Source organism: Xenopus tropicalis, chromosome 1 (assembly GCF_000004195.4).
Source record: "Xenopus tropicalis strain Nigerian chromosome 1, UCB_Xtro_10.0, whole genome shotgun sequence".
NCBI classification, from domain to species: domain Eukaryota; kingdom Metazoa; phylum Chordata; class Amphibia; order Anura; family Pipidae; genus Xenopus; species Xenopus tropicalis.
The window spans coordinates 27900091-27914047 of NC_030677.2; the positions used below are offsets into that span (position 1 = coordinate 27900091).

At 43.3% G+C, this 13957-nt stretch overlaps 1 protein-coding gene across 1 annotated transcript in view; it reads left to right on the top strand.

The window, feature by feature from the left end:
• cc2d2a (coiled-coil and C2 domain containing 2A) overlaps nt 1–13715 on the top strand; it is a 55923-nt gene extending 42208 nt beyond the window's left edge. The window contains exons 25-36 of the mRNA XM_002938643.5: nt 352–461; nt 2060–2156; nt 3167–3265; nt 4107–4283; nt 5433–5636; nt 6588–6677; nt 8219–8332; nt 8948–9082; nt 9964–10086; nt 11330–11388; nt 12203–12380; nt 13055–13715. Of these exons, the coding sequence (XP_002938689.2) occupies nt 352–461; nt 2060–2156; nt 3167–3265; nt 4107–4283; nt 5433–5636; nt 6588–6677; nt 8219–8332; nt 8948–9082; nt 9964–10086; nt 11330–11388; nt 12203–12380; nt 13055–13243 (1575 nt within the window). The 3' untranslated portion in view covers nt 13244–13715. The remainder of the gene's footprint in view (nt 1–351; nt 462–2059; nt 2157–3166; nt 3266–4106; nt 4284–5432; nt 5637–6587; nt 6678–8218; nt 8333–8947; nt 9083–9963; nt 10087–11329; nt 11389–12202; nt 12381–13054) is intronic.
• The last annotated feature ends 242 nt before the right edge of the window (nt 13716–13957 follow it).

Sequence of the window (13957 nt, forward strand, 5' to 3'; positions counted from 1 at the left end):
TACATTAGATGCGATCCATAATGAAGTTATTCATACAGTATTTTTATACCAGTGCAGGGCCAGAACTAGCTGGGGTGATTGACAGTAAAGGGAAAGCCTGGGGAGTGACGGGGGTAGCATTTGGGGGTGGGGCTGAGCATTGTGTGGGGGGAGGGTGCACAAGCATGGGGGGGAGGTCAGGGTGCTGGGACAAGTATAAAATTAGTTTTAACCAACTCAGCATCAGTAAAGACTGTTCTTTTTTAGTATTTTCTTTATAATTGTGCCTTAGCATTTCCTGTATGTTCTCTTCTTTACAAATGGTGACATTAGCCAGCATTAGCCCTCTCCTAATATTTTTCTGTGTTCCAGGTCTTGGTCCGACCATTTGTAGAAGTCTCATTCCAGCGTACCGTCTGTCAGACCACAACGGCAGATGGACCCAACCCCAACTGGAATGAGGAACTCGTGCTTCCCTTTAGGTGCGGTGCTAATGAAACATTATCCTCGAATTTCAAGGGTTTTTATTAACTTGAAAAACTCAAAAACTTAAAAATCTTAAATACTCACTATTTTATTAAGAAACTCAAATCTCAAAAACTTGAGTGCTTAAAAACGCTAAAATGCAACTCAAATGTAGTGAAATCACACTATACCCACTATTTTCATTGAGTCTGTCAAATTTAAAATGTTGAAAAATAGCTTGAATTTTTGGCTCCTTTTGGCTGTCCTCGCCCTTACCTCTCTGGTTCTTCCAAGGAACCATGCAGCCCATGTAGAATAGAATCAGCCCAAGTTAAATAATAATAGGTAAGGCTTACTGCTTTTTGATTTTTTTGAAATTTTCAGCTTTAATGTTACTTGCAAAATGCACCGTAGCAGGAGGGTAAAAAGACAACTTTCATTTCTTGGTGCACTGAGCTGTTCACTAAAAAACCTAAAACTTTTTATCAGCGTCTGCAATTTGTTTCTAATCCTCCGGATAGCTTTGGGGGTAATGTGTTCGCATACTTTAAACGGGAGACGCTGAAATAAAGTTAGGTGCTTTACGTTTATCCACAGGCCGAGAATCCGCCCCTACACTTCAAAAAGCTTATTGCTGTGCATGCACGCGGAGCCATTGCATCAGAGCACACAGAGCAGATTTCAGCACATAACTGTATACTCAGCTGTTTTGTGCCGAAATCCACTCCATTTATCCACAGGCCAAAGCTAACTTCCGCATCATCGCACAGAGAAATGCAAGTTGCCTGTCACCTTTTCGCCCCCTCCCCGCAAGTAAAATTCAAGCCACGGGGGAGTTAAACCGTACCTACCATTATAGCAGTTTTGGGGAAATTTAAGTATTAAAATATTTTGATGTTACTGTTCCTATAATTGTGCAAAAATGCTCGCATCTGCATTCGACTAATCTCCCCGTCTGTCACAGCCTTAAAATTAAATTTTTTTCATGTAGCCTCTGATATTCTTTTACTAATTGCCTTTGGTCTTTATTTTTTTTTCTTCCCCAGTAATTTCAGTTATCTAATCTTATCCTAGCAAGATAAATGGGAAAGGGTCTGTATAAAAAGATGAGTATTACAAAAATGCCCCCAGTAAAAATCCAGCATCTGAATAATTCTGCTTATTGGACACTGATTAAGCCCCACACCTAGATAGAGTAAGGCTGAGTAGCAAGAACCCCATAAAGTGTCTCTGTGAGCCCCGGCACAAGTAAAGACAGCCCTGCATGTTGTATAGTCTTTATGAGTTCTGGCCTAGATCTGTGGGACAAAGCCTAAAGTGTGTTTAGCAAATGCAGAGATTAGCTGTAATCCAAGTACATGGGTTCCTTAAAGAATATTTATGTTGATGTTAAAGCAGATCGTGTCGACTGATTAAGTCACATCTGATGCTTGCTGTAATTAGGGTCGGCTGTAAATCCACGGATAAACGTGTTCCCACTGGCATTGGCGCTGAAAGTGAGGCAAAGCAAGAAACATGCTGAGTTGGATTTAATGAGCCTCTCCTGTTACACGATCACTTGTGTGCATTGTTAGAGCTCAGTGCATAAGCCTGTTGTAATCTTGTCTCTTGGCAGGGCTCCTAATAGTGACTACAGCACGGCCAGTCTGCAGTCTGTGAAAGATGATGTGTTTATCAATGTCTTCGATGAAGTGTCATATGATATTTTAGAAGTAAGTTTGTAACTATGAGCATGCTGTTTTGTGCAAGGCAAAATAATGGCACTCTCATTGGAAGGAGAGTTCCAAACACTAGCTGTCCTAGAGATTTGTTGGCAGAGATTTTGGTGGAGTAAATATCAGAAACTTTAATTGTGCACATTTTCATAAATTAGTCCTATAGGTGGTAGAAATGGTGCATAGTAGCTGTGGGATAGCTGGTATAGTAGGGAGAGATGGTGCCTATAGTAGCAGTGGGATAATAGCCTCTGGGAAGGGACTGTGGCTGTGGGATAGTAGGTATAGTAGGGAGAGATGGTGCCTATAGTAGCAGTGGGGGGATAATAGCCTCTGGGAAGGGACTGGGGCTGTGGGATAGCAGGTATAGTAGGGAGAGATGGTGCCTATAGTAGCAGTGGGGGGGTAATAGCCTCTGGGAAGGGACTGTGGCTGTGGGATAGCAGGTATAGTAGGGAGAGATGGTGCCTATAGTAGCAGTGGGGGGATAATAGCCTCTGGGAAGGGACTGGGGCTTTGGGATAGCAGGTATAGTAGGGAGAGATGGTGCCTATAGTAGCAGTGGGGGGATAATAGCCTCTGGGAAGGGACTTGGGCTGTGGGATAGCAGGTATAGTAGGGAGAGATGGTGCCTATAGTAGCAGTGGGGGGATAATAGCCTCTGGGAAGGGACTTGGGCTGTGGGATAGCAGGTATAGTAGGGAGAGATGGTGCCTATAGTAGCAGTGGGGGGATAATAGCCTCTGGGAAGGGACTGTGGCTGTGGGATAGCAGGTATAGTAGGGAGAGATGGTGCCTATAGTAGCAGTGGGGGGATAATAGCCTCTGGGAAGGGACTTGGGCTGTGGGATAGCAGGTATAGTAGGGAGAGATGGTGCCTATAGTAGCAGTGGGATAATAACCTTTGTGACAATAAGTATTTGGCTGAATACAAATCAGTTCTTACTGCTTTTGGGTTCCATGTTTACCTTTTACCTGGATAAATGCTAACTATAAACTAATTTAAGGATGACAGGGAGAGAGGACATGGAATTCATACACGGATAGAGAGACACTGGTTGGGATCTGTTCGTATTCCTTTCACGACCATCTATTTTCAGGCAAGGGTAAGTATAACGTCCACATCTGCTGTTGTTTAACAATGGCTGATATTAATGAACTAATCAGGTCTAACTACAGTGGTTCCCTTTTATTTGGACACAATGCGTTACTGTGTAACCAAAACAGAAAATCTGACCTCCATCTTGGGATTATTTTCAGTCATTTATCATTTTTGGTTAAATCTTCCAAACTTTTGATATAGAGGGTTCATTAACCACTCCTAATTTGCTAAATAATACCTGCCGACATCTTATTAAAGTACCATATGTTTGTTCATATGGGAGAGATCTAGTGCAGCAGTTTCAAAGCTTTTTCCACTGAACTGAATTATCAGTCAACATTGTTTGATTGGAGATTTGATTTGACTGCAAATTCTATGCCATTGCTACCATAATTACAGTTACAGACGCACGTGTCTACATACCCCCTGTGTGAGTTGGGCTTACATTGGACATGAATTCTACAGTTTTAATTCAAGATTAAAGAGCACAAAGCAGTGGAGCTAAAAGCCCTTCCATTACTGAAGTACTTCTCAATCAGCAGGCTAAAGTTCAGACAACTGACTACCGAACACTATGGGACTGTATCTGTGCTGTGCACCAGAAATAAAATCAGTTTGCTGCCCTAGAGCCTAGCACGGCATAAATAAAGATATTTAATAACATAGCATAACAATAATAAATCCGAATGTTACTCTAGAACAGTAGTTGTCGGACTTTCAGTTCAAGCTCCCCTAGGATGTCCAGCCTTTGTTTAGGACCAGTGTAACTCAGGTGTATCCAGAACAGCAAAAAGGCATTTGTTTGCCCTACCTGCAGCCATCATTAACTAATTCCTGTTTTGCAGATTGATGGGACATTTTTAATTGAAACTCCCCCGGTGCTTCTGGGCTACAGCAAACAGCGCAGCGCAGGCATTGAAGGTGGATATGATGCCACGCGAGGTCTGAGCCAAGGCTCTTTTCTAACACTGTTCATCACCATCGAGCCTCAACTTGTACCCGGAGAGCCTGTGAGAGAAAAGGTGAGGCTTTCCAATGTGTATGTGTATTGCCCTTTGTTATTGGTCACATGCATTCCTTCAGCTATTGGAAGCTACTGTGAGCTGCTATACTGCAAGCCTTACTTACAAGGGATTCTGTCATGAGTTTTATGGTATAGTTTGTTACTATATTACACTGTTCACATTGCCAATAATTGATTCTACCGTTTAAAATGTTATTCTTGAACCAATAATTGTATTTTTTTAGCTGTAATATTGGTGTGTAGGCTCCATCTCAGTGCATTGTGCACTGAGCCTGAGCTTTCAGAAGGAGCCAGCGGTACACATTAGAACTGCTTTCAGCTAACCTATTGTTTCTCCTACTCCCATGTAACTGGAGGAGTCCCAAGCCGGACTTGGATTTCTTACTATTAATTGCTAATCTCATATCTACCTATAGGTGGGGCATGGGAGCATTTATAGCAATACAGGTGTCAGGGAGCTAGTATCTTGCTGCCTTCTCATTGTTCTGCTGATTGGCTGCTGGGAGGGAAAGGTGGGGGGGGTCGTAAAGCAATTATGTGTGACTGAAGTAAGTGCAACAACTCACAACTAGCAGGGCTGGGAAAGGTTGGAGAGGTCAGTGAGGGACTGGCTGGCATTAACTACAGCCCAACTGGCTTTCAGGCTGACCCACATGCCACTAGTCTCTGTGCTTTCCCCTACACATTTAAAGTATAATGAAATACTGTAAAATTGATTACGCGCCAAAATAAAAAGCATTCTCACATTACCCTGTTGTTACATATCCAAAGATAAGGGAAAAAATATGAAGATGCTTTATCCACTTCCCCATATATTTGGGGGGCAAGGTGTGCCACCCTGAGATGGATTCCCCCAGACATCATAAATATGAATAGGGCACCCGTAGTTGGCCACTCTGCCACCACCTGGATCTCCAAATCAGGCACAGATGATATAGGATTCAGGATTCCCCTGAACCACAGTAACTCTCAGCTACATTCCGATTCCTTAGTGAGCGTTGCAGGGGGCACATGGGGACATATTCAGAATCACCCTGTGATCACTGCTACAATAACATCCGTGGATCATTAGATGGTGTCCAGTGAGTGGAGTTTTTTACTTGAATCAGTTATGCAAACCTTCCCATGTTTATATTTTTATCTGAAGTTTGAAAGCCGTGAAGATGAGAAGCTGCTGCAGGCTGCAGAGAAGTACCAAAGCGAGGGGGTGCAGAAGTACCCCAACCGCCAGTGCCTCACTACTGTGACAGATATCAACGGCACCACCGTTTTTGTAACTAGATACATCAAGCCTTTGAATCCACCACAGGAACTTCTTGATGCTCACCCAAATAATACTCAGGCCGCTTCCGTAAGTATCAGCCTATGGCAGAGTGCTATCCTCTCACTTCTCAGATATATTCATCAGTGACTTCACAAGGCCAAGGGGAAGATTCCTCATGATTGGGTTGGATGGGGGGATTTTGGCCGGTATCCAAGGTCCAAATAAAAAGATGTAGCATTTCTAGTCCCATTTTTGATGAGCTTTATTTCTCCTCAGTGACCTAAACCTGCCCAAGGTTTTAAATCAAAATATAGCTTCTAGTTCTTTGGGCCAAGGTACTCTTCACTCTGTGTGTCTGGAGGCTCCCAGTCGTTCCTATTCACTTATATACTTGTGTAGTGGTGAACTATAAACTTAAGCTTAAATTTAATGGTTTCTTATAACAAGCCAAACGCTCACCAAATTAGACTACAGGTCCGGGTGCTTATGCCCCGAACCTCTCGCTCTGTAGATATTCAGTCTTCATGTTAATGCAATTAATATACTAAGTGCAGTTGTGAACGGTTAGATATACACTCAGCGCTTCCTCTCAGTGGCCCGGGTGCAATGCCCCAGACCCGCAGCAAGGGAAAACACAACCTCAAATCAGGTGTAAAAACATCACCGGCATGCACTCAACGGACTCCTGGGCAGCGGTTGTAAAACTTCAATAAGTTTTATTCAAGGATCCAGACCTGACGCGTTTCGTGTGTTGCATCAGGTCTTGGGCCGAGGTGACCAGTTTGGGCCCGGGTGATCAGTAAATGCTAGCTGCTGATTTTTTGCTATAGGTGATTAGACCTAGAACAAGCTTTGAACCTTTTGTAACATAACCCCATTAGGGTTGGATCTGTTTTTACCAGATCTGTTCAGTCTCGTTCCAATTTGCTGTTTAATCCAGTAAGGCACAGGTTGTACATCATTAGCGTTTATAGAAACCGTTTGTCCCGTGCACAGATTTTATTAAACTCATTTCAGTTTTCTGTTTTCTCCCCTCAGGAATTGGTGGCGCACTATGTTTCTCTTATCCCATTCCTGCCAGACAATGTATCGTTTGCTGGAATCTGCAACCTATGGAGTACAGCAGATGTAAGTAACGACCTGCCCCGCCCTGTTATGGCTGTCCCCTACCTGTGTGTGTGATGAACTGAGATGGCTGCCTGTTCACCAAGATACTTCAAGGTCAAAGTCATGATAGTATGCCTTTAAGAAACTCAGATAGCAATGAAAATGAGAATGCTGAGGACACTGGTGGGACACAGGTTCCACCTGCTGGTTAGTTACAGACATTACAGATAAAAATATCAGGTTTCTGTATTTATTTATGTATGTATGTATGTATGTATGTATAACTTTATTTATAAAGCGCCACAAGGGTACGCAGCACTGTACAATCTTACAATATACACAATTACACAAAGGGAGGCCAAGTGTTATAATAAATAAATACAATAAATATATATATATATATATATATATAAGTGCCATGTGGTATGAGAAACAGTAGGAAGGAGGTCCCTACCCCATGGAGCTTACAATCTAAGTGTATATCTTTATTTATAAAGCGCTACTTATGTACGCAGAGCTGTACAGTAGAATACATTTATACAAACGGGGTTATTAAGATAATAATAGATAAATACAAAGTATAACAATAAATAAAGATAAATACAATATATAATTAATAGTCAAAGACACAAAAAGATGGAGGTCCCTGCCCCGTAGAGCTTACAATCTATATGGAAATATTACCTTTTTGTTAATGGCTTTAAGAGATCAGGCTTAAAGGGGAACTCTGGATTCCCAACCAAAGAGCCCCACACAACACAGAAACCCCTAATATAACTATCACTGTAATCTGTTCTGCCAAAGATTATGATTAAATATAATTTTTATATGCTGAAATCCAGCTGCAGTTTTCTCTTTCTGCATCATTTTAAATCCTGGCAGGGGAGAAGGGACTAAAACATTGATGTTACAAATTGTAACAACTTCTCTGCAGCTTAGAGACAGCATGCCGGAACTACATAACCCACAATGCATTGCACTGGGATGTTCCTTCTTTTACTGACATCACATTTGTAGGGAATTGTGGGATTGGGAGGATGCAGGCTGAAGGCAGGCTGAGGGGAGGCGACTACTGTTACATTTTATTTGAGTCTCAAAATAGTCAGCCAGATCAGCAGGGGAACAGGGGGTGGGGCTTAGGGAACTGTTCCAAAGCATATCATTATATTAAAAGTCATGAAAAGACTGCATAGTTTTTAATTGATGTATATTGTGAAGTTAGTTTAAATTATCTTTACTTTTCCAAAAACTCAAGCTGTGTTTAGTAACCTAGGCAGGGATTTAGCAGATTGGGCGTGCATGGTTAGTTTTGTAGCATAGCCTTAAACCATTTTTCAATGGTGAATGTTGGATGATATGCTAGTATAACGATAGTAGCCAGTCACATTTATGGAAAGAGAGGAATCTTATTGGGTGCTTTTAGACATTTGGGGCATAATACCTGGCCACTAACTGACTTGTATTCCCATGATAATGTAATGGTGTGTAGCCGCTGTATCCAGGCTAGCCTTGCACAGAATGTGCTGCTCATATCTCTTACTGTGTCCCTTTCTTTTATTCAGCAATTCCTTGATCTCCTGGCTGGGGACGAAGAGGAACACGCTGTCCTGTTGTGCAATTACTTTCTGGCCATGGGGAAGAAGGCATGGCTCCTGATCGGAAACGCAGTCCCTGAGGTGAGAGCCAGTCCTTCCGCCATGCAATTGGTTTCACTCTGTGCTGTATGGGTTGGGCCCTCCTCTGGCGCAGAAACAGCAGTGTTATGTTCTGTAACAAGGAGACAATTAGGTGTTTGTGCCTGTTTAGCACTCTAACCGGAGCCTAGCAATTGATTTCTGGCTTTATCTGCTTCCTTAGATGGGCACGGTTCTGCTGGCATCTAATTGTGCTCAGATAGGTGATCACTGGCCTCCTATGGAACCAGGCCCAAGGGTTCAGCTTCCAAAGGGACATACCACTGAGAAACTTGGGCAGCTGTGTTTGAGCAATTAGCCCTATAATCACTTAAGGAGCCAATCACTTTTGAACTATGGGAATGTAAGTTGCGATATTCCTAGGGGGCTCCTCTGCCGAGAATTTTGGGAAATATGAATAAGTGATAACGTAAAGCCCAGATTAACAGAACCATTATGCCCCATAGTATATCTCATGGGGGCATTGCCACTTAGTGACCTGGGTATATGCTGGATAGTGATTGTGAAATCCTCCATTTCTTTGTTCTTCCCAGTTTATATAGCTATGCTGCCAGCTCCCTGAATGTCCTAAGAGATGATTCTATTCATTTATTTTAGGGACCAACTACATATGTGCTGACATTGGAACAGAACCAGTACATCATATGGAACCCGAGCACTGGAAGGTTTTATGGCCAGTATGACACATTTTGCCCACTACAAAGTGTTGGGTGTCTGATTAATGCTGATAATGTAAGTACCTAGATCCTTGGGCTTGTGTTTTCTATTGCCTGCCATAGTCTGTCAGCTGCCATTTTGGAATGCCTGATGGGTGTGACACCCTGATTGGTAACATTTATAGAATGCCCTATTCTTAGAATCTTTTTAATTGGTCTTCATTTTTCTTCATTTTTCATCTGTCAGGTAGGGAGGTCACAGACCCCGGCAGCTTAAAAGCTGTTGCTCTGTAAGGCTACATAGTTTCTCCCTGTATTCTTGTTATTACTTTCTATTCCTTTCTATTCAGGCCCCATCCTATTCATATTTCTGAGACTCGTTTAAACCACTGCCTGGTTGCCAGGGTCCACTAGACCTAGCAACAAGGTAGCTGCTAAATTCCAAACTAGAGAGCTGCTGAACAAAATGCTAAATAATTAAAAATGCACAACAGGGATAACATAAAAACCAGCTGCAGATTGTCTTGAATATAAATGCCTACACCATACAGATAAAGAAAGTGAACATCCTGTTAGGGCTCTGGCACACGGGGAGATTAGTCGCCCGGGACAAATCTCCCTGTTCGCGGGTGACTAATCTCCCCGAAATGCCATCCCACCGTCGAAAATGTAAATCACCTGCGGGATGGCATACGCAAGGTGTACTGCCTCTCAAGGCAACCACCGCGTATGCTATCCAACCGGCGATTTACATTTTCGCCGGTGGGATAGCATTTCGGGGAGATTAGTCGCCCGCGAACAGGGAGATTTGTCCCGGGCGACTTATCTCCCCGTGTGCCAGAGCCCTTAAGCAAGCAAGTGACTTTATTTGCCCGAGACTGAAGTGCTAACAAACTCTATATGTGTGCTGTGGGGAGTTGTGAATCCTTCAGTTTGATGAATATTTCTGTCTGTTAGATTTGGTTTAACACGCAGCAGTACGACGCACCAGTGAGTATGACCTTTGACACAAGCAGGACCAATATGTGGAAACCATTCTTTTCCAGAAGTTACCCTCATCCTGGGCTCTCGAGTGTTCAGGTATTGATTGCTTGCTCTGCCTCATTTATTCACATTTAGATTGTAAGCCTTAGTGACTGGGGCCCCTTTCGCCTTCTCTCTGGCTGCTATTTAATCTCTCTGCCCAACACCTACTTCCAGGACGTTGTGCCTCCCCCATAACCTAGACATCGCATGAGCACTAAAATTTTACATCCCTGGTACAGGCAATTTCAGGAAATGAGGCTCACTATTTGTACTCTATGGTCCAGCCCACAGAGGGGCTAAGGCCTCCAAATATACCAGTGGATAAAATCACTCATCACAAGGGTATCCCAACTCATCACAAGGGTATCCCAACTCATCACAAGGGTATCCCAACTCATCACAAGGGTATCCCAACTCATCACAAGGGTATCCCAACTCATCACCAGGGTATCCCAACTCATCACCAGGGTATCCCAACTCATCACCAGGGTATCCCAACTCATCACCAGGGTATCCCAACTCATCACCAGGGTATCCCAACTCATCACCAGGGTATCCCAACTCAACCATTCCCGTCACTGCACACTCGGCACTCCTAAACAGTGCCTTAGCAGCCCAACTGCGCAAAACAGCAACACAGCCCTCCCTACACACATGCACACAGTGCTACAAGTTCAACATACTCCAACCTGGAGTAACCGCACACTAAGAACTGTTACCTGCCATGTTAGAGGCCTGCACCTCTTAACTTCTTGATAATATCCCACCCTTTTATCCCTGCTCTGGGACTAACCCATCTGTCCCTGTGCTGGCTAGGTACTGCCCGAGAAAAGGGGATTAGTAATACTTACTCATAAATCCTTTTCTCATTGTCCCATCACGGCAGCACAGGTAGCCCCCACCCTCACTCCCTGCTTCTACTTACCTACCTACATACATCTCATGGGAACTGTTGGAGGAGGGGTTAATGCAGGGAAGAGGAGGACCAAAGGGGTGGATCTCTTTCAGTTCTTCAATTAGCCTGCCTCCTGCTAGCGTGTTAACCCTTTTGTCCCTGTACTACTAGGATAGGACAAATCCCCTTTTGTATCCTTTATCATTTATATTCAGTGTCAAAAAGGAGCAATATGGTCCAATTCCCTGGCTGTGTAACTGCTACTGCTATCAGGATAGGATGAGTCGGCATCTGGTGTTTGCTGGGGGATGTGGGCACCTGTGGGTTGTGCCGGTTCCACAATCAGGTGCTGTAAATTGGTTTCTTCCTTGTCAATTAAAACTGCCCATTTGCTTTTTGTAGCCAGAGGAGCTGATGTACCAGCGTATAGACAAGGCAGCGGCCGCTGAACTGCAAGACAGGTATGTGACTTATTCTTGTTACAGTACAATGATGTGTATGTGCAACTGTAACCTGCAGTCTGGGGCCCTACTGTGCTTATCTGCATCCCACTGGCACTGGGGGAGAGAGGGGGCTGCAGCTGAATGTGTGTACCCTGCAGTCTGGGGCCCTACTGTGCTTATCTGCTTCCCACTGGCACTGGGGGAGAGAGGGGGCTGCAGCTGAATGTGGGACTGTGACTTGCATGTACAGTACAGTAGGCCATAGGTAATGGTAGAGAAACTTTATGCACTACTATAAATCTTAGCCATAAACTTAGTTACCCTTTAATACTCATACCGTACATGCACCTATCCTATCCACTGCAGCACAGGGGGGCATTTGTGCCTTTTTCTATAATGTGCAGAGGGTAAATTAAGTGCTACTCTAGCTAATTACCGGTATATAGAGTTCATTGGGGGGAAATAAGTTTGGGCTCTGTTGGCTGAATTAAGAGTAATACCGGCACAGGGATGTCATCATCTCTCAGTGACAGGATATTTCCCATGTATGTATGCACCATATGTATTTATGTACAGTAGATATATATACATATATATATATATATATATATATATATATATATATATATATATATTTGTACAGTATGTATGCATGTATGGTATGTATAGTGTGTGTGTGTATATGTATATTATGTATGCACAGTCTGCACAGTGTACGTATGATATATAAACACATTTGCTGCAATGCAAAGCTACCTGTAGCTGTTAAGGGTCATGTTATTCAGCCTGAACATTACTTATCAGTTTATCTTTTTTTTCACTTCATTGAAAGGATTGAAAAGATCCTAAAAGAAAAGATCATGGAGTGGAGACCGCGGCACCCCACTCGCTGGAACAGATTCTGCACCTCGACCCTGCGCCACTTCCTGCCTCTGCTGGAGCTGAACCGAGGGCGGGATGTAGAGGAAGATCATCGGGCAGAACTACAGAGGCAGCTCGGGGACTATAGGGTAAGGCATCCGGGGCAATGCATGCTGGGATGTAATAATGTACCCAACAGACATTCCTTATAGTTATTATGCTGATGGCACACTGGCTGCTCTCTACCCCACCATATACCATTTGCCTCCCATTCACTATAGTAGGGATGGCTCTTTTATGGTTATTAAATCACCCTGACTTTATTGCTGGAAGAAGGAACTTGTATAATTTAATTGACAGGTGTCCATTAGGGAGGCACCACTTTTTTTTAGGATTGCAGCGGCTCCTATCTACTTGTCACTTGGTTTGTCTCACGTGAGTGGCTTTGCAGAACCATCAGGACAGAAGCCCATATAAAGCCACTGCTGTTCTTGCCCTATACAGGCCTTACTGTTCATATCTGGCCTCCCTGCTATTTATATGCCTAGTGATAATACCCTGAAATTCATGTACTTCTCCAAATGACATCCCTCTATGGCAAGCTCCGCTATTTTGCGTTATTTGTTGCTGATACTTTTCGCTTATGGTGAATTGGGGAACACTATGTAGGGGTACAGCCCCCCATGGGCAGGTAGGAAACTGAGAAGTAACAGCTGAAACAAAGGGGCTGTTTTTCATTTCCAGTGAGCGAATTGATGTATGTATTTCTGTGTATATATATATATATATATATATATAATATGTATGTATGTATTTGTTGCAGTTTTCCGGCTTCCCCATACATATGGCCTTCTCGGAGGTGAGACCGCTCATAGAGGCAGTGTACAGTACAGGCGTTCAGAACAGTGAGGTGCCCAACGTGGAGTTTGCACTGGCAGTTTATGTTCATCCCTATCCAAAGAACATCTATTCGGTGTGGGTGTATGTTGCCTCCCTTGTTCGAAACCGATGAGGCTGAAATAAGTCTGCAACATCTTATTATTGGGCTAGAACATTGCTTTGGCTTCATGTGTGGCCTGGGGTGATAATGTTGCACAGAGTGAGAGGCAGCCAAGCTTTATGGGCCTTTAGCACAGGGTGTCCAGATACAGCTATATGCCTACATACCCCTGTACTGCCTCCGGGTCCAAACAGATCAAATAAGGATTTCCAGCTCCTTGTAGCCAAAAAGCAAAACCCACGGGCGCAACCTCTGTGGCCACGAACAGCTGACTGCAAACGTCCTAATCACTAAAGTCATAACAGTGTAAGATTCTTATATCTCATTCATTTGTTGAGCTATTGAGGCTAATAACTTATTTTGGAGTGTTGTCATTCACAGATGTATATGAATGTATTTACAGTGTGTTTATTGTACATAATGTATGTATGTGACTATTTTATACATTTATAGTATAAATATTAATAAAAAAAAATCAATCATATTGAGAGACAGTAACCTTATTTGACAGGCCTTTAACAGAGAATTAGCCCTGTACTGGCCTTGGGGCAAAGCTCTGGCAGCCAGGCGCAATATAATACAAGTGTAAGGCAGACTAGAGCTGCCCCTCTGCCATTCACACTGCCAACCTGCAGCGCTGCAGTAAAGTGTGACTGAAGTTAAATATAAGGTAACCAAATGAGGAAGAGACAAAACCCACCTAATTGAAAAAGGGGCTCTATTCTA